General features: G+C 39.5%; 1 protein-coding gene across 1 annotated transcript; it reads left to right on the top strand.

The window, feature by feature from the left end:
* The first annotated feature begins 1,362 nt into the window (after window positions 1-1,362).
* Window positions 1,363-14,946, top strand: LOC129762632 (glycine receptor subunit alpha-2-like). The gene is made up of 4 exons (XM_055761094.1): window positions 1,363-2,134; window positions 13,923-14,118; window positions 14,186-14,495; window positions 14,741-14,946. The coding sequence occupies exons 1-4, from the start codon at window positions 2,058-2,060 to the stop codon at window positions 14,881-14,883; spliced, it is 726 nt and encodes a 241-aa protein (XP_055617069.1). The 5' UTR covers window positions 1,363-2,057; the 3' UTR covers window positions 14,884-14,946.
* Window positions 14,947-26,654: the final 11,708 nt, after the last annotated feature.

Here is a 26,654-nt window from a genome sequence, read left to right as displayed (position 1 = left end):
ATAATTATCTTTGCAAGCTGCAAGAGGTAAGTATGCGATGAAAAAAAAACTACATAAAATAACTCAATGGACCAGTTTTTCTAAAATTCTACGTTTATGAAGACTTCTACAAAAATCCTTCTAAGTCCTGCCGGACAGCCTTTTGCAGTTGGAGGTTTTTAAAAAAACTTAAGGTTCAAAAAAAATTAATGTTTGGTGGATGTGCGACAGTAGTGAATGAAGTCCGAATGGGCTGAAATTTTGCATAGAGTGAAAATCAACATTTTTAAGAATGTCTCGTTAAAAAATTCGAAAGTCACATTTTTTTTAAAAATCCATTGGCACTCTACTACAGTGCGTGAAACTCCTAAAGGCACACTCATATATTTCAACTGTTTGGGTGCTATAAATTAGATTTTTAAAATACAAACATAGCCTCTAGAAGAGCTTTGAATATCAAGTAAATTTCACTTTTGAATTCCCAGTCCAGTTGTCAACAGATATTTTCAATTATGAAAACACATTTTCGGAGTAGAAATTCTTATAAGGGTACCTCAGATTTTATTCTCAAAAATAGACTAAAACAAGGAACTGATAAATTCAATATTTGGCTGGTCTTCCATTTGATTTGACAGGTGATCTAGATATTATCATTAAGGTTGGGTAAATACTAAGATGTCAACTATACCTATGGAATATAGTTCCAAAATATTGAAAATGTTATCATGAAAAGTATAGAAACACTAGAGGTAGTGGTAGCGAAAATAATATATTTACTACACGAATATACTTACGACAACTTCATAATTGAAATGGTTTGGCTTGGAAAATTTTAAAAAAGGTGCTGTAAAAAATTTAGGTATGCTTAAAGGATTTCCTCCCACTTCCAATAAAACGATTTGTAATGAAAAAAGCTTGGATTCTCCATTTTGAATATCATCTACATCTGCCCATTTGTAAGGCTGTAAGGATCTCACTGCGTTTCCTACTCTGGCCCTCGTGAAAACCAATCCAGAAACTATATTTGCTACCTCTTTAGCACCTTCAGGTCCTGTGAGACACCTTCCGGAGCATCTTATGTCACGATTAGGCGACGTTGGAAAGAAAAAGTTCGTTTTCGAGTTTATTGATGAAATATTGATCTCGAAGATTCGACTTGTTCTAATCAGAATTTTGTTGGGGAACTACATCGAACATTTAGTTTTTGATAATGCAGATAATGTTGAATGCTGATTCTATACGGGACAGAAGAGAAACTGTTCTTCAACATCATTTCAGTACCAGCTCAAAATATCATCGGACTGCCAACCTCCACGAACAAAACATATCCGAAGAACATGAGTCATTCGAAGTCTTGAACACTCCACTCTTCAACGGCTCGAATCAATACTTGAACACAATCAGTTCGATTTCCGCTCTTTTCCCAAACGGTTTCCATGTTTTTTTCATTTCTCGCACAGCTCATAATACGAAAATACTGATAGTTCTTGGAGTCGTCAAATTTTCAGTCACCGAAAATGGATTAACTTCTTCAATGTAGGGCTCATCCAAGGCTTGGCTGGATAGTGATAAAGTTCCCCAAATGGGTCTCCGATTGAATATCTAAGCAGTTCGTGCGGGCGCAGATACGTATAAAAATGAAATCCAAGTTCAGGAAGTGGAAAAAACTTCGTTTCAGACTGTGATGTGGCGCGCCTAAAACCCAAAGTTGAATTCAAATCAATGATATTTTACTCCCAAGCGTTTAAAAGTTTGAATTTCCAGTGCCCAAGCTTTCCATCGGAGTCGAATTGGGTTGAGTGTAACGGAATTTTTATTTGAGTATGTCATCGATCAACCCGAAGATAACTTAAAAGTGCATACGAAGGTTGTTCTGTTGGCTGTGTTAATGTTGGCCATTCTTGCAGTAATTCCCAACGATGGTGTTTTCTTCATGAAAAATAGTGAAAATGACTGTTTAGTTACCATTAGAATAATAGTGAATAGTTATTTCGTTCTGACATAAATTTTGTTCTCATCGATCGGAAAAGTAAACGTGGCTCTGTGAGACCATCGGTGAATGTTCCGTCGTAACCATCATGACCGGAAGGTGGATACTCCTGCTGATTCCTATGCTAATAAACATTCAGCAAACATTCGGCGCGAAAAACTCTCGGTAAGTTCTAAATTCCACTTGAGGGGGAGAAATCAGGTGACTGTTTTTGCTTTTTCCGTGTTTATAACAACGCAACCGTGAAAATTAGCGCACTTGGAGAAAATCAATGTGAAAATAATACTGACGAATAGCGATTACAACGGACTCGGTCAATCGGGTGATGTAACAAACCAATGAGTGTAAACAATGATTTTGTTGGTTTGCTCGTGCAAGGGACAATGTGTTTCCGCGGTACGAACACGTTGTGATTCAGTTGAAATGTGTGTCGCCAGGATGGTTGTAATATTAGTTTGCTTCCGCTTTTGGTTGTACTTGCAGTTTCCTGTGCTTTGTTTGTACTAGGTCGTAAATTTGACAATACTGGATAAACAGACGGAAGAAGAATAATCTTTTTTGGAAACATAGTATTTGCCGCATGTTATGGGGAAATATTGGGAGACAACGAAAGAGTATACCAAACAAACCAGCATGTTATTGTTTACAGAACCACCATACTGTACAAGAAATTTCTATAGGCACACACAAGTTTGTTTTATAACATTCAAGCCCGGACTACGAGATGCCAGTTCAAAACCTGTTTTGGCGTGATTATTGATGACAAGCTTAAGTGCAAGTGTCAATGTTAATTGACTATGTCAAGAAAATTATCAAAAAGAATGGAATGTTATGTCGATCAAGGAACGGTTTGACTATTTGTAGTTTCATACAGCTATACAAATCAATAAACTCTCCTTCTCTAGACTTTTGCTCTTCCATTTTATTTTTGGCCAATGAAACACAAATATCGAGATTGAAGCGCTTGCAGAACGAAATAATGAATTTGATTTTACAATGTGATAGATTCACTTCTTCATGGTGTTTATTTTCAAAGCAGTAAGTCGTTTTGTTACGGGAGAAACATCTTATATTTTTTGTAGGGATACCATCTGGTCGGAATTTTAAATCAGGACACTTGTATCAGCTACGATTACGACCAAACTTTTGTCATTTTTCGAGATATCTCTATATAAATAAATATCTCGTGTCACGATGTTCGTGGTCGAACTCCTCCGAAACGGCTCTACCGATTTTCATGAAATTATACACAACAAACTTGGTACGCATGAGAATGAGATAAGATACCGCTAGGGTACCGATTACCATATGTTCAATACCGATTAGGGTGGCCGTATGCAGGAAAAAAAATCTAAATATTTTCTTTCCTATTTTTCTATTGGCATAAAAGTACATATAACCTCAAAGGATCACCCCTCTTCTCATTTTAGTTGCGATTTTTGTATTTTGGTATAAATACGAATTTATTATCAAAAAGAACGAATTTATTTACGTTGTTAGATGACAGATGGCGCTAAGTTCACTTCATCTAACTTTTATCATCACATGCGCCAATATCCTCAAGTCGGCTAAAGTCATGCGTATTTATGGCGAGCTGGAAAACTATTTGAATAAACATAATAAATTATTGAAATTCCTCATGTATGAACACGGTTAGCAAGATGACAATCACGTTAATGTCATCAATCCTAATAAAACACCGACTGGAGAACACGTGTAAAGGGTGTGTTACATCAAATTGCATCACGGAAAAAAAGCTGTAGAAATTTAATTTTTAGGAATTATATCTTCAGCTTTCGCTTATAATCAGATAAGAGTGTATAGATCACGTTGTCCATGCTTCACTGTCCATTTTTCGTAAATTTGGAAAAATGTCGTCGAACGAAAAAGAGCGTCGTGAATTAATCCTGTGCACTCATTTCGAGAATCCGGAGTTGTCACATCGGGACATCGGTAAGATGCTGGGAATCGTCCAAGAGTACTAAAACGATACTTCGAGAACCTAAGCATCGACCGGAAGGTGAAGAACGATAAAAATGGATGCACCGTCAGTGAAAAAGATCACAAACGCGTAGTTAAGCAGTTTAGACGTGATCCGAGAAGTTCGGTCCGGGATGTCGCCAATAAGCTGAATTTGTCAAGTTCATTCGTCCAGCGGACTAAGCAGCGGGAGGGCCTGCGTACATACAAGGTTCAGAAGGCTTCTAACCGCGACGAAAGGCAAATCATGGTGGGGAAGACGCGAGCCCGGAAGCTGTATACCGAAATGCTGACGAAGCCGCATTGCCTGATAATGGACGACGAAACCTACGTCAAAGCGGACTTTCGTCAGCTGCCGGGCCTGTTGTTCTTCTCCGCAGAGGACAAATTCAGCGTTCCGGAGGAGATTCGCAAGCAGAAACTATCAAAGTTTGCCAAAAAGTACATGGTGTGGCAAGCGATCTGCTATTGCGGAAATCGGAGCGCCCCCTTCGTGATGACCGGCACGGTAAACGGGCAGGTTTACCATAAGGAGTGCCTACAGAAGCGCTTACTACCACTATTGAAGCAGCACGAGGGCCCGACCATCTTCTGGCCGGATCTCGCATCGTGCCACTATTCAAAGGACGTGTTGGAGTGGTACGAAGCCAACGGGGTCACCTTCGTGCCAAAGGAAATGAACCCGCCCAACGCGCCGGAGCTTCGCCCAATAGAGAAATATTGGACGATTATGAAGCAGGCCCTCCGGAAGAACCCAAAAGTTGTCAAATCGGAGGCGGACTTTAAGAGAAAATGGATTTCTGTTTAAAAAAACTACAACCTGACGTTGTACAGAACCTTATGGACGGGGTAAAGAGGAAGGTGCGAGCATACGGGCTTGGGCTCGAAGCATGAATAAAAAGAAAATGCCAAAAGTTGTTTAATAGTTTTTATTTTACTGTCTAAAATTTTCAAAAGGATCGGTCTACTGGGCGAATTTCTACAGCGTTTTTTCCGTGATGCAATTTGATGTGACACACCCTTTATAACTTCAATGCGTATGTTGTTGAAGACATTGCTGGAGACATGGTAGACGACTTCACAGCGACGCGAGAAATTGTCATTCGGAGGAGAAACAACAATCTGGAGTTCATCGTTGACACCCACCGTTCAAACGACGCTCTTCGTATTTTTTTTTTCAATGATACTAATGTTCATAATGTTCCTAACGCTCACCATCTCAACGTAGAATGACTTGCGAACGATATAGAGGTAGTGAGACTCACTTGCGAGACGCTATCATGTGCTATGCCGACGCAGCCTTTGCTATTACCAGACCTAAACACATCCATCGTCATGATATTACAGCACGTGTGTTCAGACAAAACATGAATAAAATGTAGAATGAGCTTCATTACAACGTTACATTTATTCGGTTACACACCTTGCTCGATGTATTCGGCTGGGTGGAAAAAGCTAGGATTACCACATATGCATATTTTTAATTTGGATAGTCGACAAAATACGTCCTGAAGAAAAAAGTAGTGTAATATCCTCAAAAATACCAGATGCGTCTTTTGATCGAGTCAATATCACCCGAATCGATTGTAATATCGCATTCTGTCATCCGTTAATGAAATATGGCTCTATGGTGTGCTCTGTGTAACATAATAACACATTCTCTGCAGGTAGTTAGGATATGGAACGAAAATGGTCTTTGTTAATTATTTTATATTCGGGATAATATTTTGGCTGGAATGCAAGGGCATTTATAAAAAAATTGTTTAGTTAGGGTCAGGACTATGTCTTCCAAGTATTTAAACAACATTGAATAAAAATTTACCTTTAATTTTCAACAACTGTCATTCGGTCTATTTAGTTAGTATATGTCTCGGACGATCCGATTTTTTCGAGCAACTGTGATTTATTAAGCATTAGTAGGTACTTCAGCGCACGTGAACTGTTTCAAATTAAACTTAACAATTGGCAAATGTTGAACGGTTTGAACTGCTCTCGTCGCTTCACTGAGATAAAATCAAAGAAAAAAATCGCTCGCAATGGGCGTTGTGTCCCGGAATTGAAAAACAATACTGAGCAATTTTCAATAAATCTGAACATCCGGCAATATTGACGTTACTGTTAAAAAACTTACACAATTTTGCATTGCAATTCAAACTGAAGTACACATCATCGCTGGAGCTCAAAAAACTCTTAAGGTCAATAAACTGATCAAATATGACGTTTTCGTCGATTTGAATGTTTCTCTCTTTCAGGTACAGTTTTCTCAGCGTCTCCATAGCTTATTGTTGGATTTTGGAAGTCCAGCCACTGGAATACTTGTAAACAATTGAATATTGAGTTTTGTGGGTCAATCTGTATAATGTAGTTCATATTGTAACAGGTGTATAGCTGTATATGATATGTATTTAGCTTTTCATGTGTAATTTCCCATTTGTACTTATTGAAGGTTATATTTATTATATTTATTATATTTATAAATTATTCAATTATTTTCGTTATTTATTTATTTATAGAAATCTTTATTTCTCCGTTGTTAATTCTTCGTTATTTATTATGTTAGTTCTTCTTCGTCGGTCCATACGTTCACACTTGCCATAATTCAAGGTTGACTTCCGCCAATTAAATTCAAATACGCTTCGCATATTCAAATAATTTGTTCGCCAGAAAGTAGGCAATCCGATAACTAGAGCACCGTGGATTCTTCCATGCACTTCATTACTATTTTCGATCATTTTCTTCTTCTGAGAGATGATTGGTCACAGCGAAGTTTGTCTTGCGAAGGTGACTCAGCCGAAGGTCGCGTCCTATTCGTGCCCTTGAGGGAAGGAGGAAAATGAGAAGGTCAAATTTGGGAAGTACTCGCGAAAGCAGGATAGATGTTTTAAGTGTCCACGTTTTTGAATTTCGGTCTAGACAGCAACCGAAAGATCGCGAGTTGTCGCAATTGCTAGCTACTTAGCAGACTTCCAAAAATCTCCAGACGTTTCTCGTCCATTTTGTCTCGATGCATGAAACGTTCTGGAAGTGTGGACTTGGTCGCGAACGTGTAAGACTTGTGGTAAAACGTGATAGTTTTCTGAATACTCATTGTCCCTCAATGTTTCAGTTCCCGTGTAGCTAGGTATAATAGTTTGAAAACTAGCTGACCAGTACGCTTTTAAGCAAATAAAACAGAGGTAAATTTTGAATGGTGCTCATAGTGAACTCTGATTAATTATATCTCGTCGAATAGCCGTTCGACGGCTCTTTGTCTAGGATAGACAGTTATCGAGGCAAAACACGCGGACGACAATACCGCCGAGCTAGTTGGCTCGCTACGACAATTAGCAGAAACAATTAGCCAAGCTGAACCAATAGCTACAGCAGCGACCGTTTGTCATCTCCGGCGAACAGCGAGGCAAAAGCGAATTCGAAACTCGCAGAGAGACACAATCGTCTACTATAAGCTAAGTGTCGAGTGCCGTGAGTAAATTCTCTGTGTTTTATGTCCGTGTGCACATGTGACGTCCAAAAGCATTGAGTAAATGAGGGAGTACAGATAAAGGAACAAAAGAATGAAAACCTAGGTTAGAATAAATGTTATAGAATTGTAATAAATGCGTTTATGTTAATTATGGAGCTAGTATAGATCTCCCGAAGGACATTGTGGGTGGTGATGCTTCAGGAATTTCCGCGTTCGTGTTTCGTTTAGTTAATTTTCAAATTGTGTAGTGTTACGTTCCCCCTTCAGGGACGGTGGCGACATCGAGCGTATAGATTGGGAAGTGTTTGGAGAAAGCTTTTATAGTGAAGCACTAAGCCCTAGCCGACGTTTAGGTTTGAAATTCGTAAGTCTGACGCGGGGAAACTTGAAGATTATCAGATTGAGTTCCGATATCTCTCAAAAAGCAATAGGACCTTCTGAAAGATGAGTCTCACAAGCTGGGCAAATCGAGCACTGGCGAGTGGTCCTCTCATGAGGTGGCGCATAAGCCACTCGCTCAAAGGGAACCGAATTTGAATTCTTTCAAGACCACGTGATTCGGTTTGCATTTTTAAGCTAGCGGTGTTTTCATTACCGGTCTACACCGGACCGCTACAATATTCTGAACTCAGTTAAAGGTTCCGTCCACATCTCCAAGTAATTTTGTGCTGTTTCATAGACTTCCAGGGTAATTTCTTCGAATCCTGCACATTTCCGTTCCTCGCCTTTCTTCCTAAGCTTAACGAGTTTCGTTCTGATAGCCAGTTGTAGAAACTTAGCACTGATTCTTTCAGCAAAAGAATCACAAACTTCATCAATTGTTCGCAGTACCTGCACTACGGTGTTGTCTACCTTCCCAATAAATCTAATCTCTTCACTGAATAGCGACATTAGAGAGTGCGTAAATAACAGGTAACACTCACTTAATACATCTTTGAAAAAATTGTTGAGAAGCTTAGGTGACTGATCTTGCGACAGAAATTATGATTTTAACGCAAACTCAGCCAACGTGTTTTAGTGTAAGACAACAACTTGCGCTGATTCGATGAATCGCAAAATTCTTTCAACTCTGCCGTCCTTACAGTATAAATCGAAAAAAAGTTAAAAAATTTCAAAACTAGTGAGCTCATGTCAAAAGTCCATGGTGGATAGCGTTTTGCAGGACGTGAGCAGGGCATCCGACACCAACAAGTTGAATCTTTGTTTTAACAACTGGAAAATATTTTCCTTTCCTCTTCGATTTATGTCACCAAAATTAGTGTTTGTGTTGTCTCCGCTAGAAGCTACCAATTTTACTTGCAAACTGTGCTCTTTAAGCGCATTTTCAATCATTCCAGCAATCGTGCAAGCCCTTTCGTTGGCTACTTCTTGAAGATCCAGAATCCGCACTTGAATGCCACCTTTCGATAAATCAAAGTACTGTACGACTATTAGAAATAGCTTTATGTTCCCGTGATTACTCCCGTTGGTACTTACGCTGATGAACGGAGCACCGGAAAGATCTTTCAAGGTATCATTGTTGAGTGTGGTGAAAATATTCCAGGATAAAGGCTTCGGTCGTCGTACGAGCACATGAGATTTTTTGGCGGTTTCTGAGTCATTAAACATAATGCGCAATAGTACCGGAGTACAATCTATGGATCGGAAGCTGTTATGATGCATCACTGTATGAAACGCAAAAGTTCCTTCTGCAGCCCAAATCTTTCGAGTGGTTCGATTTGATTTTGCCACCACAAAGTTCATCATGGATTTGGAGGTGGATGCCAATCGAATATTGTTGCAATGTTTCGGTGTTTGGATATGTTTTTCCAAATCAGATTTACCTGTAATGGTTCATTGTTGATTCTAAACATCTGTTTCAAAACATGATAAAATGAACATATCGCTATTAGCCACCGATACGTATGATTCACATATGCAGCATTTAGCTTCATAATCATTGCGTCCTCCTATGAAACAATGATACATCCGGCGCAATTCGTCGTTGTGATGACCCTTCCGCTTAAACATTTGAGAAAAATAACTTGACAAAATAAACGATAAAAATCTGGATATTGTTATAAAACAACGCCGTGGGTAATAGAACGGAAACTCTGGATGAAATTAAATAAAAGATCTCAGGAACATGCAACTTTCACTTTTTACACGCTCGCAAAATTTTCGTCACAAATAAAAAAGGTTTTACTCAAAAACTAAATACGCTGAAAAAAAATAATTCGTCAACAAAATGAAAGAACTTATGATAATCTGGACAAATGATAGAATATGCAAACTCAATCAGAACGCCCCAAAGGATCGAAAAATGCTAAATTAGGACAGATGGCCATCCTATTTTTTTTGTCTACATCCGTAACCTGAAAATGAACACAAGAACAAAACTCGAGAACTAATCAAGCAAATTGATCCAAATTCGGCATATGGAGGTTTTAGGGAGCAATAATTGTTTCTATGGTGGTTCGACACAACCCCCTCTCTAAGGAAAGGGAGGCTGCCATACAAATGAAACACAAACTTTTGCATAACTCGAGAACTAATCAAACAAATGGAGCCAAATTTGGGTTGTGAAGGTTTTGACGTAGGACTACGTCTTTCATTTCTATACCGAGGTGTAAAATCAAAGTTTCGAAGACGAAAGCGTTACGCCGGAGACCGAGATTTTGAGCGTTAATAGCTCTTAAACAACTGAACGAAATGGTATGGTAAACACTTCATTCGAAAGATAAAATGTCTACGCGTTACATACTTGTTACTTTTTCATCCAAAAACTTGTATCAATAGTCTTAAAATTGCTTTCAAAACAGGCTATTGAAATCACCAATCGGTATATAAGCGAGCGCCGCTCATGAACCCACTCAGTTATAATTGAACAGCGATTGGAGCATATTGTCGCTGTTGTGGTGAAGCTAATTTCGTTTATCATGAAAGCGCTGATGAACGGTGTCACCAAGAGCCTGTTTGTGCACCTAAGGCCAAAAGGGAATCCATCAGGAGGAGAGTGATGCCACGGTTCCGCTTGAAACATCGGAGCAGCCGCCACACACACACACACACATACACGCGCGGAATTCTCGTTGCTATCATCGTTGCTGAAAAATAATCTGCCAGTTCCCCTGGGAATTGAAAAATACATTCATTCGAAAGAGTTTATTTTAATGTTTTCTATCCATATAACACTGCAACCAAATACATTTGGTTTTGTGATTTTTCAATCAATCGCAATTAACAGGAAAGCTTCTGAATATTATTTTTCCCCATAAGTAGAAAATTTTAGTATCCAATATTGGATGCATAACATGAAAAACGGAAAATATTTCACATCGCAAAAATCAAGTCATTTTCGAGCGATTATTTGCTTCCTACTCATATAATGCTGCGACCAAATACATTTCGTTTTGGATTTTTCAATCAAGTGCGATCATCGTAAGACAACGTCTTTCGGCAATTTATTAGAGGTGCAATGAATCTCTAGGAATTCCCGCTCTACGCGCACTGACAAACGATGTTTACTCAACAATTTCTCAAACGAGAAAAAAATCCTAATACATTCTATACTTTTATGGTTTATAAAATGACGCTTCCTTTGCCTTCGTTCATTTCTTACTCTACTCTCGCACCGTGAGGACTCGTTTGTTTGGGACCAAGCAGACAGCTCGTTAGTCTTTCGGTGGTAAGGCACACGAAAGCAGCTTGGATAAGCGCACCAGCCGCAGGATAGGTGAAGAAGCCACATCGCTATCGACCGGGAACTTTGCATGAAATTCGTCGCTATCAGAAGTCGACCTAATTGCTGATCCGCAAGCTACCTTTGCAGCATTTGGTTCGTGGAATTGCTCAGGACTTCAAAACCGACTTGCGCTCCCAAAGTTCCGCGGTTATGACGCTGCAGGAGGCCTATTCGAAGATACCAATTTGTGTGCTATCCACGCAAAACGCGTCACATCATGCCCAAGGACATTCAGCTGACCCGTCGAATCCAAGGAGAGCATGCTATATGAGCTTAGCATATAATCAACGGCCCTTTTCATGGCTCCAAATTTGATTGATTAGAGTTCAGAAAAGTTTTTTGCAGGCCAAACTGAAAGGAGTATTTTCGTTTTGATGCCATTCAGCATCGAGAAAATTCCCAAAAGATCTAATCGTTGCTGAAAAATAATCTGCCAGTTTTCTGGGAATTGAAAAATACATTCATGCGAAAGAGTTTACTTTAATGTTTTCTAACCATATAACACAGCGACCAAATACATTTGATTTCGTAATTTTTCAATCAAGTGTAATTTGCTGGAAAGCTTCTGAAGATTATTCTTTCCCATCAGTAGGATATTTTCGTATCCAATATTGTATGCGCGCGCAACGGAAAATGTTTCGTATCGCGAAAATTATATAATTTTCAATCGATTATTGCTCAGTCGCCGAAATGTTCATACTCAGAGAGTTCATTCCCCTCTAGTTTGCCTTCCAAATTGCTATCGTAAACCACACCTTCTCTCGATTCAATCATGCACGAAAAGCATACTTAAGCGATATTCTGGTGGTGAAACTCCGCTTTACAAAACTTGACATTGCAACTTAAAGATGTAGAACCCTAGTTTGATCACTTGATATGCAGTACTTTATTATAATGTAAACCAAATTAAGAAATAAAAAGAATTTAAGTGAAAAAAAAGTGGTGAAACTCATTCATTTTTCGTGAGGACATCGACAAGACAACATCGTTACTGAACGAGCTGAACGGCGAGGGATCGAGGGATTCACTACCTGGCCTGATCTGACCTGAAATGCAATCAGTTTGTTTTAACTGTGAGGGAGCGCAGAAAAGCCGATCGATCAGAAGGAGAAGAGAAGGTGACCAAGAGAGTATCAGCATCGAAAAACGGTTCCCCGAGAAGACATCGAAGTAGCCGCCACACACACACACATACACGCGCGCAACTCTTTTCGTTTGCTGGTTATCGAGAAGAAACCTGGAAAGAAGTGATCGTTGCTGAAAAATAATCTGCCAGTTCCCCTTGGAATTGAAAATTACATTCAAGCGAGTTAATTTTAATGTTTTCTATCCATATAATACTGCGACCACATACATTTGGTTTTGTGATTTGTCAATCAAGTGCAGTTAGCAGGAAAGCTTCTGAAGATTATTCTTCAGAACAAGGTTTTTTGTATCCAATATTGGATGCATAAAACCTTGAGCTTCCAACGTAACGCTCTCGTTTTCGAAGTCCCCCAAATATTCATTTGTTCATTCATTCAGAATGGATTTAGATTAAACTTCAAACAAATGATCTCTAAATCAACGATAGTCCTACGTCACCCTTGCGGTTATACCATAGATATAACCCGCTTTCTGTTTTTGAGTATGAGAAATGTTTCTATGATGGCATGACACCCCACCCTTCTCTGTAATGGCGAGGGGGTCCCATAAAAATATTACACATATTTCAACCAAACATATTCCAACCAAACATGACAATTGAAAATTTTCGGACAACTCTAAAGAGAAATGAGAAAATTCGGAAAATAAATTCCATTCGATGTTTGCGCAAACGAAATTGATCTTTGTTCGAAACTGGAAATGGATTTTCAGGTGATGAAATGCACTCTAATATCTAATAATTATCTATGCAAATAAAACTGGATCGCCGAATCTGTTGATGAGAGCAAAACTCGAGGAAGGAATTGTCCGATTTAGGGCTATCTTTATTCTATCATATTTTCGATATCAAATATTTATTCCATGTAACGGAGAAACATGTTATTTGCAAGAGGTTTAGAAATTTTGAACGAGATTTGTGTCTGAAAATAATCTGATATTATAATGATGAGTTTTGATAGAAGTACTAATAATTTTATAATGAAAGGTAATTTGATATTATGACGACAGCGTAGGTTGCAACGATATTTTCGCGCGCGAACAATATCGAATCGATCTTGTGTACTGTTGTTGTTGTTGTTTCATGTACCACTACCATTGCGAAGCTCGCTCGACATGCAAATTCAGTGCTGGAGAAGGAAACTATTGCAACATAAGCTCCGCGTTTGCTCAGCGCCCATACGCGAACCAACGAAAATGGCTGAGACTTGGCTGCAAGAACATGCCCGTACGTAACATCTTCATTCGGCACATTCTTCAATATCGTTATATCTGGAGATCACTATGGCAAACGGAATTACAGATCGACCTCGTTTTGATCGATGGACGACACTTCTCATGCATGATCGACGTCGAAATATATCATTGCGCTAGCATAGATCCAGACCAAAACATAGTGATGGTTAATCTGGGTCTCAATTGTGAGTCGTTGATATCATAAGACATCCCCGCTCACCTCGGTCGCTTATAGTCAACAGTAAACGAATTTTGGGGTGCCCATGGAGTGTCTATGGGGTTCAACCCATACACACTCCATGTTTGAAGATGTTGCGTATTTTCTATTAATATCGAGCTATCCATTTGCGCTATATAAGTTCAATCAAAATATTCTAATGGAAACAATAATGTTCGATTTGTTTCAGAAATAACTATGCCAACTACTCCGACAGCAGTGAACTCTCGAAGCACCCTGCCGCAAGTCTGTCGTTGACCGACATCTTACCGACGCATCAGAAGACCTACGACAAAAATCGAGCACCGAAGCTTCTGGGTCAGCCCACGGTGGTTTATTTCCACGTAACGGTTCTATCGATTGATTCGATAAACGAAGAATCAATGGTGAGTTCAGAAAAGATTTGTCAAAGAAGGTTTGATTTGTAAGTTCTCTGTTTATTCATCCCACTAGACGTATGTAGCAGACATATTTTTGGCACAAAGTTGGCGCGATCCACGGCTGCGATTGCCGGAGAATATGAGCGAAGAGTACCGGATACTGGACGTCGACTGGTTGCACAGCATCTGGCGGCCGGACTGTTTCTTCAAGAATGCCAAGAAAGTTACCTTCCACGAGATGAGCATACCGAATCACTACTTGTGGCTGTATCACGACAAAACGCTGCTTTACATGTCCAAGCTGACGCTGGTACTGTCGTGTGCGATGAAGTTCGAGTCATATCCGCACGATACCCAGATTTGTTCGATGATGATCGAAAGCTGTAAGTATAGTTCGGTAGGTGGTGGCAGGGGATTCAAGGTGTAAGTTGTTGTTGGTTGCCAATTTCTATGTTTGTATATATACTCTCACGAATTTATACATACTTTCATCAAATCATTTTCCTACACGTATGTTTTACGTGGTCAAACATAATTTGAGCGGTTCCGCCCTAATTGTAGACAGTAACGAGTTCTTTGGTAAGTATTATTCCGGCGCATGCGATACTGAATGTTATTTGTTTTTCAGACTGCAGCGTGAATATCATAGCTATGATCCGTACCGTAACTTCACTCAACCTTCGAGTTCAAAATTTATGCTGCAGTGAAAATTTTATGCAAAGCTACGTTCAACACTACATAAATATAAATGCAAATTTCAATGTTTCGTAACACAACTAAACCATAAAAATAACAATAAAATAAACAGATGATTGACTTATACTGACCTGTTAATTAGTGTTTATTATTTTCGAATCCGGTAAATCTGTAATTGTTTCGACGGTAAGTAGCAGACGAAATAAGTAGATGACTGACATCACATAAACCCCTTAGAAATAGATTTGTATGTGCATCATACTTCTTCTTCTTCTTCAATGGCACTAACGTTCCTAGAGGAACTTCGCCGTCTCAACGTAGTATTACTTGCGTTATTTTCATTAGTACTTAGTTGAGATTTCTATGCCAAATAACACGCCATGAATGCATTCTGAGTGGCAAGCTCTAGAATACGCGTGACCACAGTGCAAGTTAGAGGAAATTTCTTTGAAGAAAAATTTCCCCGACCAGAACGGGAATCGAACCCGAACCCCCGGCATGTTAGGTTTGACGCTAACCACTCGGCCACGAGAGCACAGCATGTGCATCATACATCCCTCCTTAATTGAGATTGTTAGTTACCGGCCAAACTTCTTATATTTGTATGGGGTTTTGGAAAAAAAAAACGTTTGTCAGTGGAACGAAAGCTCAAGTAGCGGTCGAGAATTCATTAGCAATAACTCAAATTGTCATTAAGAATTGCCGCTGGTAAGTCTATCGCAAATGTAATAATTGAAAGGTCGCTTTATTCATTCATGGACGCAAAAGAAATCCACCCATCGGAAGAATGCTGCTGTTTTCTTCGCAGCATGCTGCGGATCATTATCTTGCTGGAAGGTTGTAACGTTTGGGCGTCGCTAAAATAAGGGTCTCTATGAGAAGGCCCGACTGACAGCACACGCAACGTGGCGCTTCACGTCCATCTTAACGGCGAAACTACCAACCGCTCAGCGAAAAAGAGAAAAATCAACTGTCAAGCGCGGAAAAGAGGAAAGGCATTTGGGAAGTGATTTTCGTGCCGTACGGTCGGCTATTCGCGGTGCAGTAAGCCAGTTTACTTTTGCCTCGTAGCACGAGGCAGGCCAAGAAGAATGGCCATTTTGTGAGCCCGAGGGCATTTGTACGTGACCCGGAGGGCATTAGAACTGATTTGTGTGGCCCAAAGGGAATTTGGGGCACAATTTCCGCAATCAGTAGGTGTGATTTGTGTGGCAAGGTTGGCATTTTGCACTCACGGCGTCGAGGCCACGAGCGTGGTGGCCGACATTTACTTGGTGGTCCCGAAAGGTCCGTGGACCGCTAGCACACACTCCCAGGACACCGGGATTGAGCGACGAGCTCTCCCCCAGGGCAGTGGGATTGAGCGACGAGCTCTCCCCAGCACGCTGGGATCGAGCGACGGGCTCTCCCAGCACAACGAACGCGATTTTGGTCGACAGATGACGCAGGTGAGCGCGGTGTGAATGCGTGTGCGTGTGTGTGTGAGCATTGAGTCATAGAGGGGAAACCCTAAACCTTCAACAAGGTGTAGTTATTCTTCAGCCCTATTTTCAGCATGGATTCTTCCAGATTCTCGCACAAAATGTCGATGTAACCATCGACAGTCATAATATGGTTGACGTGCGCTGCGTTTCCCACAGCCCCGCATCATGATTCTTCCACCATCGTGCTTCACAATCGGTTATAGATGCTAGTCCTGGAGGCTCTCGTCGCTCTTCCGCCACACTCGGAGTCGCATTTTCTTGTTAAACAGAACTTGGACTCGTCCGATCGAATAATGCGCTTCCAAAACTCCTGTTGACATGGTTCTCGCAAAGTGAAGTGGTTTTTTTGTTGGTGTTGATTATCATCGGTAGATTTTTGGCGAAGTAGCTATGCTGGTCCCGTTCCACCAAGCGTTGTCGAATGATGCGATTGGTAAGGTCTAGATCCAACCTTTCTTTAATTGCCCGAACGGTCGTTCGTGGGTTTTTCTTTACATGCCGGATGATTGGCGTGTTCGTTCTTGCATCAGTCTTATGTTTCGGTCCTCTTCCCAGTCGATCGGCTACGTTGTCGAGCATCTAATGCTTTCGAATGATCAGCTGGACCGCACCGTGGCTTACCCCATACTTCCCAGCATTGTTACGTTGGGACTCCTTACGATTGAAGTCACGTACAATCAAATTTCGGATCTGTGTTGAGATTTGTTTTCCGGAAGCTTCCTCGGCGTCAAAAACACGTCACTACGCACGAAATGATGACCAAAAAACTACGAAAATTATTTTTTGGTAAGATGTAAACAACCAGCTGTCAAAACCGAGGGGTGCATCGATGAATGATGTCTTATGTTTTTGACGACTGACAGTTTTGAACGCACCATCACCAGGTAGTGATTGATGTTAATGCGGAATTCCATCTATTCAACTTGCTACATGCTACAAGTCAATGGTTCTTGCTTATTGGAGTGACTCTTTTTACGACATAATTGGGTTCGTCGAGCAATGTTGGCTTTACACAATGGCCTGCGGATCGGTGCGGCGTGTATAGCACGACATGTACGACAATATTGGAACAACTACGTCGTTTATTGACGATTATCATAACTCACCACAATAATGATACAACAGAATATTTGATCATAAAAACAATAACATCAGAACAGATATGTTGGAGCAGTAAGTGTTCACATACTTCTGTGTAGTGGTTGAGTCGGAAACAAAACAAAAAACAGGAAGTGGGTTATATCTATGGTATAACCGCAAGGGTGACGTAGGACTATCGTTGATTTAGAGATCATTTGTATGAAGTTGAATCTGAATTCATTCTGAATGAATGAATATTTGGAAAACTTCGAAAACGAGAGCGTTACGTTGGAGGCACAAGGTCTTATGCATCCAATATTGGATACGGAAATATCCTACTGATGGGGAAGAATAATCTTCAGAAGCTATCCTGTTGATTGCGATTGATTGAAAAACCACAAAACCAAATGTATTTGGTCACAGTGTTACACGGATAGAAAACATTCAATTAAACTCTTTCACATGAATATGTTTTGAAAATTCCCAAAGGAACTGGCAGATTATTTTCAGTAACGATAAGATATTTCCACATTTTCCTCGATACTGGAAGCCCACCAGTGGTTAATGCCAACTCGATAACCACCTGCTAATAGCACTTGATTGAAACATATTTGGTCACAGTGTAACATGGATAGAAAACATTCAATTAAACTCTTTCACATGAATATATTTCGAAAATTCCCAAAGGAACTGGCAGATTATTTTCCAGCAATGATTAGATCTTTCCGGAACGTTCTCGATGCTGAATGGCATCCTAACGGAAAGAGTTCTGCGCGTGTATGTGTCGATTCTTCGCCGTCCACCTCCTCCAGCACGTTAGGCAACGAAGTTGTCTTGTCGATGTCCTCACGAAAAATGAATGTGTCTCACCACCAGAATATCGCTTAAGTATGCTTTTTGTGTGTGATTGAATCGAGAGAAGGTGTGGTTTACGATGGCAATTTGGAAGGCAAACTAGAGGGGAATGAACTCTCTGAGCTCGGAACTTTCGGCGACTGAGCAATAATCGATTGCGGGCGCATACAATATTGGATATGGAAATATCCTACTGATGGGGAAGAATAATCTAAGCAATTAACAAAGGAACTGGCAGATTATTTTCCAGCAATGATTAGATCTTTCCGGAACTTTCTCGATGCTGAATGGCATCCTAACGGAAAGAGTTCTGCGCGTGTATGTGTCGATCCTTCGCCGTCCACCTCCTCCAGCACGTTAGGCAACGGAGTTGTCTTGTCGATGTCCTCACGAAAAATGAATGTGTCTCACCACCAGAATATCGCTTAAGTATGCTTTTTGTGTGTGATTGAATCGAGAGAAGGTGTGGTTTACGATGGCAATTTGGAAGGCAAACTAGAGGGGAATGAACTCTCTGAGCTCGGAACTTTCGGCGACTGAGCAATAATCGATTGCGGGCGCATACAATATTGGATACGGAAATATCCTACTGATGGGGAAGAATAATCTAAGCAATTAACAAAGGAACTGGCAGATTATTTTCCAGCAATGATTAGATCTTTCCGGAACTTTCTCGATGCTGAATGGCATCCTAACGGAAAGAGTTCTGCGCGTGTATGTGTCGATCCTTCGCCGTCCACCTCCTCCAGCACGTTAGGCAACGAAGTTGTCTTGTCGATGTCCTCACGAAAAATGAATGTGTCTCACCACCAGAATATCGCTTAAGTATGCTTTTTGTGTGTGATTGAATCGAGAGAAGGTGTGGTTTACGATGGCAATTTGGAAGGCAAACTAGAGGGGAATGAACTCTCTGAGCTCGGAACTTTCGGCGACTGAGCAATAATCGATTGCGGGCGCATACAATATTGAATACGGAAATATCCTACTGATGGGGAAGAATAATCTTCTGAAGCTATCCTGTTAATTGCGATTGATTGAAAAACCACAAAACCAAATGTATTTGGTCACAGTGTTACATGGATAGAAAACATTCAATTAAACTCTTTCACATGAATATATTTTGAAAATGCCCAAAGGAACTGGCAGATTATTTTCAGTAACGATTAGATATTTCCACATTTTCCTCGATACTGGAAGCCCACCAGTGGTTAATGCCAACTCGATAACCACCTGTTAATAGCCGCGCGTGTATGTGTGTGTAGCGATGTCTTCCCAGGGAACCGTTTGTGGCATCACTCTCCTCCTGATAGATTCCCTTCTGGCCTAGGGTGCACAAACAGGCTCTTGGTGACACCGTTCATCCGCGCTTTCATGATAAATAAAGAGCTTCACCGCAACAGCGACAACATGCTCCAATCGCTGTTCAATTAGAACTGAGTGGATTTCCGAGCGCCGCTCGCTTATATACCGATTGGTGATTTCAATAGCCTGTTTTGAAAGCAATTTTAAGACTATTGATACAAGTTTTTGGATCAAAAAGTAACAAGTATATAACGCGTAGACATTTTATCTTTCGAATGAAGTGTTTATCATACCATTTCGTTCAGTTGTTTAGGAGCTATTAACGCTCAAAATCTCGGTCTCCGGCGTAACGCTTTCGTTTTCGAATTTTGATTTTACACCCCGGTATAGAAATGAAAGACGTAGTCCTACGTCAAAATTGCGCAAGTATCATCTCCATTGTTGTTTACCATTGACGTGTAGCATGTAGCAAGTCGAATAGATAAAATGCCGCCGCCAAAGCCACCAAAGGTTCTGATGACATCAACCATCGATAAAAACGTGGTCGATTTGCGTTTCTGTTCGCTGAGGTGATCTCCAGGTGTAACGATATTGGAGGTTGGGTTGGAAGAAGGTGCTAAGTTGTCATGATTGACAGATGCCCTTCCGGTAGGGATGGGAGAATAACAGCCCGTCGGCCGTTGGAGTTTCGGATGATAGAACAAGAGTACAAGTTCTACTCGTAGCGTGTTCTGATCCTTACTGAGTAGTGTATTCAACAAATTTCGAATGCTTATATTCTACCTAAAATTGTTTGTGACATAGACACAGGTAAAACATCGTTGGTGGTAAACATCTGTGTAGACAAAACATCTCGTTGTTTATTATGTTTGTTATGTTATGTAATGCTGAAGGCGGGTAGTTTATACAAGGCGTACGAAAGAAGGTAAACTAGGGAAAACTGTCGGAGAGACCTTGAATGTATATTTTATTGTGTTATGGCTCGTTGGGCGGATTGTTTCGAAGAAGTGTTTATGTGTTTATGCCTTGGACATTTAGTTTATACAAATAAAATACAAATTTCTTCATATCCCGAGAACCAATCAAACAAAGGGGGAAGCGCAAAATTGTCCGATTTGAGATGTCGTCAGTTTAATATGTTTTCTGTATCAAACATGTACTCCATGCGAGGGAGAAACATCTTATTTGCATATGATTGAAAAATCTTGAACGAGAATTGTGTCTGAAAATAATTTGATATTACATAGGCGAGTCTTGGTAGAAGTACTAGGAAATTAATAGTAAAAGGAAATTGTAAAGGATCAATCAATAAACAGTTCTGCGATTGGACCTATATTGGACCTATGAACGTCGTCGTGTTCCATCAGGGTGATGTTAAACTTTATGTCTCTTTGAGAACACGATAAATTATTTAGGAGTCTAATTAGGAGATGCAATCAAACTAACCGGATATTGCACCTTCAGATTATCACAGTTTTAGGTCCCGGCAAAATTCTCTTGAAGGAAAAAACAAGTGGGTTATTTCTGTGATATAACCGCAAGGTAGACGTAGGACTACCGTTAGCTCGGTAATCATTTATTTGAAAGTGCATCTGAATCAATTCTAAATGAATGAATGAATGAATATTTTGAAAGATTGCTGAAAGTTTTTCTTGTTAGTATGTGGTTTTATGAGTATAAGTATGGAATTGTTATCAACATAAAATTCAACTCTTTCGAACTTGTTGGTGGTCCCGAAACAAACCGATAGAATTTGAGTGGCCTTGGAAAAGCAACTGAAGATGTTTGATACATGATTCATTTTTGTTTTCGTGAGAATAACACGAGATTTTTCATGATCGCAGAATAGAAACTGAGGGCGCCACTTCACGGTGAAAACGAAATAAAGTCTGTATAACCTTGCATAAAATTCATTTCGTTTTTATCGTGATGTGGCAATTTTTCATGATTGTTCCATGCGAAAACAGGACAGAAATTGATACTATTGACGAATTCACGTTAAATTTACAACCAGATGGCGCAGTGAGAAAAATAATGATGTTTTGTTTTTTTGGTCATTTTAGAAAAATCTGAATTTATCTTCAAATTTCCCGGTTTCACATTTTCTTTCTACGCTAAAAAAGGTTTGAAAATCACCATTTAACAATCTGGAAAGTATATTTTGAGGAATGGCTTGGTACAAGTGTTGTAACTTAATTTTTTTTCAACTAGATGAACAATGAGTAGCATGTGTTGCGCTGAAAAATACTGCAAATCCTTCTTGTATCGGCCCTTACATTATCAATGATATAATCCAACTTAATATGATATCGATTTCATCACCATTATCCACAGTATTCATAACCTATATGCATTATCAAACTAAAAATTTTCGAAGATTATCAATGATTTTGGTCCAATCGCGTGTTGAAATCATCGTAAATAAAGAGTGTGTCACATCAAATTGCATCACGGAAAAAACGCTGTAGAAATTCGCCCAGTAGACCGATCCTTTTGAAAATTTTAGACAGTAAAATAAAAACTATTAAACAACTTTTGGCATTTTCTTTTTATTCATATTTCGAGCCCAAGCCCGTATGCTCGCACCTTCCTCTTTACCCCGTCCATAATGTTCTGTACAACGTCAGGTTGTAGTTTTTTTGAACAGAAATCCATTTTCTCTTGAAGTCCGCCTCCGATTTGACAACTTTTGGGTTCTTCCGGAGGGCCTACTTCATAATCGCCCAATATTTCTCTATTGGGCGAAGCTCCGGCGCGTTGGGCGGGTTCATTTCCTTTGGCACGAAAGTGACCCCGTTGGCTTCGTACCACTCCAACACGTCCTTTGAATAGTGGCACGAAACGAGATCCGGCCAGAAGATGGTCGGGCCCTCGTGCTGCTTCAATAGTGGTAGTAAGCGCTTCTGTAGGCACTCCTTAAGGTAAATCTGCCTGTTTACCGTGCCGGTCATCACGAAGGGGGCGCTCCGCTTTCCGCAAGAACAGATCGCTTGCCACACCATGTACTTTTTGGCAAACTTGGATAGTTTCTGCTTGCGAATCTTCTCCGGAACGCTGAATTTGTCCTCTGCAGAGACGAACAACAGGCCCGGCAGCTGACGAAAGTCCGCTTTGACGTAGGTTTCGTCGTCCATTACCAGGCAATGCGGCTTCGTCAGCATTTCGGTGTACAGCTTCCGGGCTCGCGTCTTCCCCACCATGTTTTGCCTTTCGTCGCGGTTAGGAGCCTTCTGAACCTTGTATGTACGCAGGCCCTCCCGCTGCTTGGTCCGCTGGACGAATGAACTTGACAAATTCAGCTTATTGGCGACATTCCGGACCGAACCTCTCGGATCACGTCTAAACTGCTTAACTACGCGCTTGTGATCTTTTTCACTGACGGAGCATCCATTTTTGCCGTTCTTCACCTTCCGGTCGATGGTTAGGTTCTCAAAGTATCGTTTTAGTACTCTGCTGACCGTGGATTGGACGATTCCCAGCATCTTACCGATGTCCCGATGTGACAACTCCGGATTCTCGAAATGAGTGCGCAGGATTAATTCACGACGCTCTTTTTCGTTCGACGACATTTTTCCAAATTTACGAAAAATTGACAGTGAAGCATGGCCAACGTGATCTATACACTCTTATCTGATTATAAGCGAAAGCTGAAGATATAATTCCTAAAAATTAAATTTATACAGCGTTTTTTCCGTGATGCAATTTGATGTGACACACCCTTTATACAAAGCCCTAACTTTATACCATATACTGAAAACATTTAATGGCTTTGCGTAAATTCAGCAATGCGTAAATTCTTCAATTGGATTGCATCACGGGAACACCAAGTCGAATGCGTAAATGCGAATATTCCTTCGCTCAGACGCATTCACACGCAAACAATTTTTCATGACTGTTCCATGCGATAGCAGAACAGAAACTGATGCGAATAAAAGTACTCACGCCTTGCATGTGTCCGCTATGGTTTCCCAAACACTAATGCAAGCGTGCAAAAGAAGTCGCAGCTTGCTTGTATTCGCTATGACGGTTTCTCCAGGTACCTAGATTTTGCGTCCGTGTTCGGGAACACATTGCTATCACCAATCATCATCAATGAGCAATGATGATTTCAATAGCTTGCTTTTAAAACAATTTTTAAGATATTGAAACGTTTTTTATTCCAATAAGTGATAATCATATAACTCGTTCACATTTTATCTTTCGGATGAAGTGATTATTAGATAGCTCCATTCAGCCGGCAAAGAGGTATTAACGTGCAAAACCTTGCACTCCAGCGTCACTCTCTCGTTTTCGAAACTTTGAACTTACACCCCTGTACAGAAATGAAAGACGTAGTCCTACGTCAAAAAAGAGATCCTCTTATCTTTCCACGGTAATATTATTTTGTTCATACCGAGTACCGTTACCTATTGTTCATAGAAACTCCGTATATAGTAGTAAAAAACGTTTACTAGACATTAAAATTCGTTTAGCAAAAATGTAAACTATTACATCGTTGGATAAAGTATTTAGTATGATTCCTTGCTGTGGTGGCCAAAAGCAGACAAACGACCGCAAAAAATTAAAATGATACTTTTGTTTTCCCAAAAATCGAAACGATCCTTCCGTACTACCAAATATGAACTGTTCTGATTTCTTCCTGATTTTTATTTTCATTCTTCCTGATACTTTAAAAGCTAAGTGGTGCGGACTCAATTCACTTCATTTTCAAGCAAATTAATGCATGCCTTCAAGCGATTTCTTGCAATAAATTCTCAGACCACCAGAGATGCCAGATTTACAAATATGTTTGTAAATTTACAGACATATCTGTAAAACACTTTTTATTTTTGTTGTAGACTTTTTGAATATAACAATATTTCACAGGTTTTTGAAAAATAAGAGGCTCTATTCATCACATCAAAGACATTTGACTGACCATACGACATTTTTCTATAGTTTTAATGCAGAAAAGTTTTTTTTATTTTTTCTTAATTCGTTTATTTTTACAGGCACAGTTACATGAGTTTAAAGGGGCTGAATTCTTAACTAAACATATTAACTATATCTATGAACAATTTTCCTTAATTCTATTGATAATAAGGTAGAAAACCGATTACTCGCGGTAGACTCGAGTTTAGAAGGGTGACATATTTTTATCAGGAATAGGATGGGATATAAGGATATGTTGGGAATGTTCACACCCACACTCTCACTCACACTCATTACACTCAATTCTTAAACCCATTTTATAACTACTATGTATTTACATTTCAACTAAATACAGAAAGGTTATTATATTTAGTTTATATCAATACACATGACGTTAGACCAGCGATACTCAACCAGCGACCCGGCAGACTTTCTAGTTGGCCCATTTGGTGTGTATAAAGTTAGGAGCTCATACACATAAGTACTTTCGCCCTGACATCATTGCAGACGAAAGAGAGGATATGATTATTCACAATTAATGAAAAATTGCTTCCTCTGCAGGTAGGGAAATATCTTGAACGAAAATAGTCTCTGATAATTATGTTCTGTTCTGGATAAGATTGTTTTGCTGAAATTCAAGGAGATTTATAGAAAAATAGTTAAGTTAGGTACAGGACTATGTCTTCTAAGTATTTAAACAACATCGAATAACAATTTTTATTCTATTTTCAACAACTTACGTTTGCTTTCGGGTCTGCTTATGACGAAATATGGGTTACTGTTCGATATTGTTACCACAGACATGGTTCATGGCCGTGTAGTGATCTAAAGCTTGTATAGCCTTTCACGGCGGATTGAAAATATTTTAAAAATTTAAACACACTTACAACACATAAGTTATTTTGACGTAGGATTACGTCTTGCGGGAACATATTGGGGTACAAATGTGAAAAATTTTGCACAAGTGTTAGTGTAAAATTGTATATGGTAGCAGTTTTAAAAATGACTTAATATATGAAACGGTTTATTTCAATTTTCATAAATAGGTGTGTTTCCGCTTGAGAACTGGTCGTTCGGTTCAAGCTGTCTGTTTTGTTTTGTTCATTTTTACCCAAGGAAAGTTCATACGACGAGAAAAGTTGGAAAAATTAAGAAATATTCGAAAAAGTGATTTCTTATATGCTCTACATATAGTATTAGGTGTTGTTAGTCCAATTAAAATTCGCATTGGGTTGAATAAACACTCAGGAACTAAAAGTTATAAAATAAAATTACCTTTCCCATTTCAAATATGTTTTCTCTATATTAAAGTAACATGTTTTTACTGATAATAAAAATTGATAATTCATTGAATTGATAAACAATTGGTATTCATAATTATCTTATATAACATTGATGAGTTTTTTTTTCTATTTTCATCCATACATAACACTGGAGGCATCTCGTCTAGGGTCACAGAGGGCGGTTTTCATCATACCTCATTCCATTCCATTCCGGCCTCTGCTGTCTGATACGCACTATCTAACGACTAATTACCATCCTTCTGTCATCATTGTAAATACTGGTGGAGTGAACAAACAATACCCAACAACCAATCAAAACGGCCCTTTTCGGGGCCACCAAATCATTATCAAAGAGTTAAATTCTTAAAACATATCCAAAATCAACAGATAGCCTAACGGAATCCTACGTCAACTATGCGGTCGTGTCTCAGACACAACCCTCCTGTGACTTTTTTATTTTACAATTAACATATAGTGGTTCTCAGATTTTCGTCAAAAGTGGTAATTTTGTGTTTTATCGCAAAACATTAGACCCGTATTTTTTATTTTTTCAGTAGGGTGCCCATTCCCATTTTAGGGTGGTCCGAAGAATAATTTTTTCCGCTTTTTCCCAAAAATGACAAATGAAAATTAATAACTTTTGAATCACTGAACCGATTTAGATAATCGACATATAAAATTGAAACTAATGACCTAGCCTTTCATTAAAAGATACTTAACTTGCGAAAAAAATAATTTTATTTTAGTAATTATTGATTGCAGTCGTTTTTTATTTTTTTTATGACTTTGGACTAGAGGGCGCTATATTTTTTAAATATTTTTTCTTGAAAGCTGGGATTTTTTACATAACATATCTCGATATCAATTGTGATAATATGTACTTTACTGATGGGTTCTCTATGAATGAGTCCACAGGATTTGGAGTGTTCAA

This window comes from Toxorhynchites rutilus, chromosome 1 (assembly GCF_029784135.1).
Source record: "Toxorhynchites rutilus septentrionalis strain SRP chromosome 1, ASM2978413v1, whole genome shotgun sequence".
Lineage (NCBI taxonomy): Eukaryota > Metazoa > Arthropoda > Insecta > Diptera > Culicidae > Toxorhynchites > Toxorhynchites rutilus.
The sequence above is the reverse complement of the archived record's forward strand: the minus strand, read 5'-3'. Positions and strand labels throughout refer to the sequence as shown.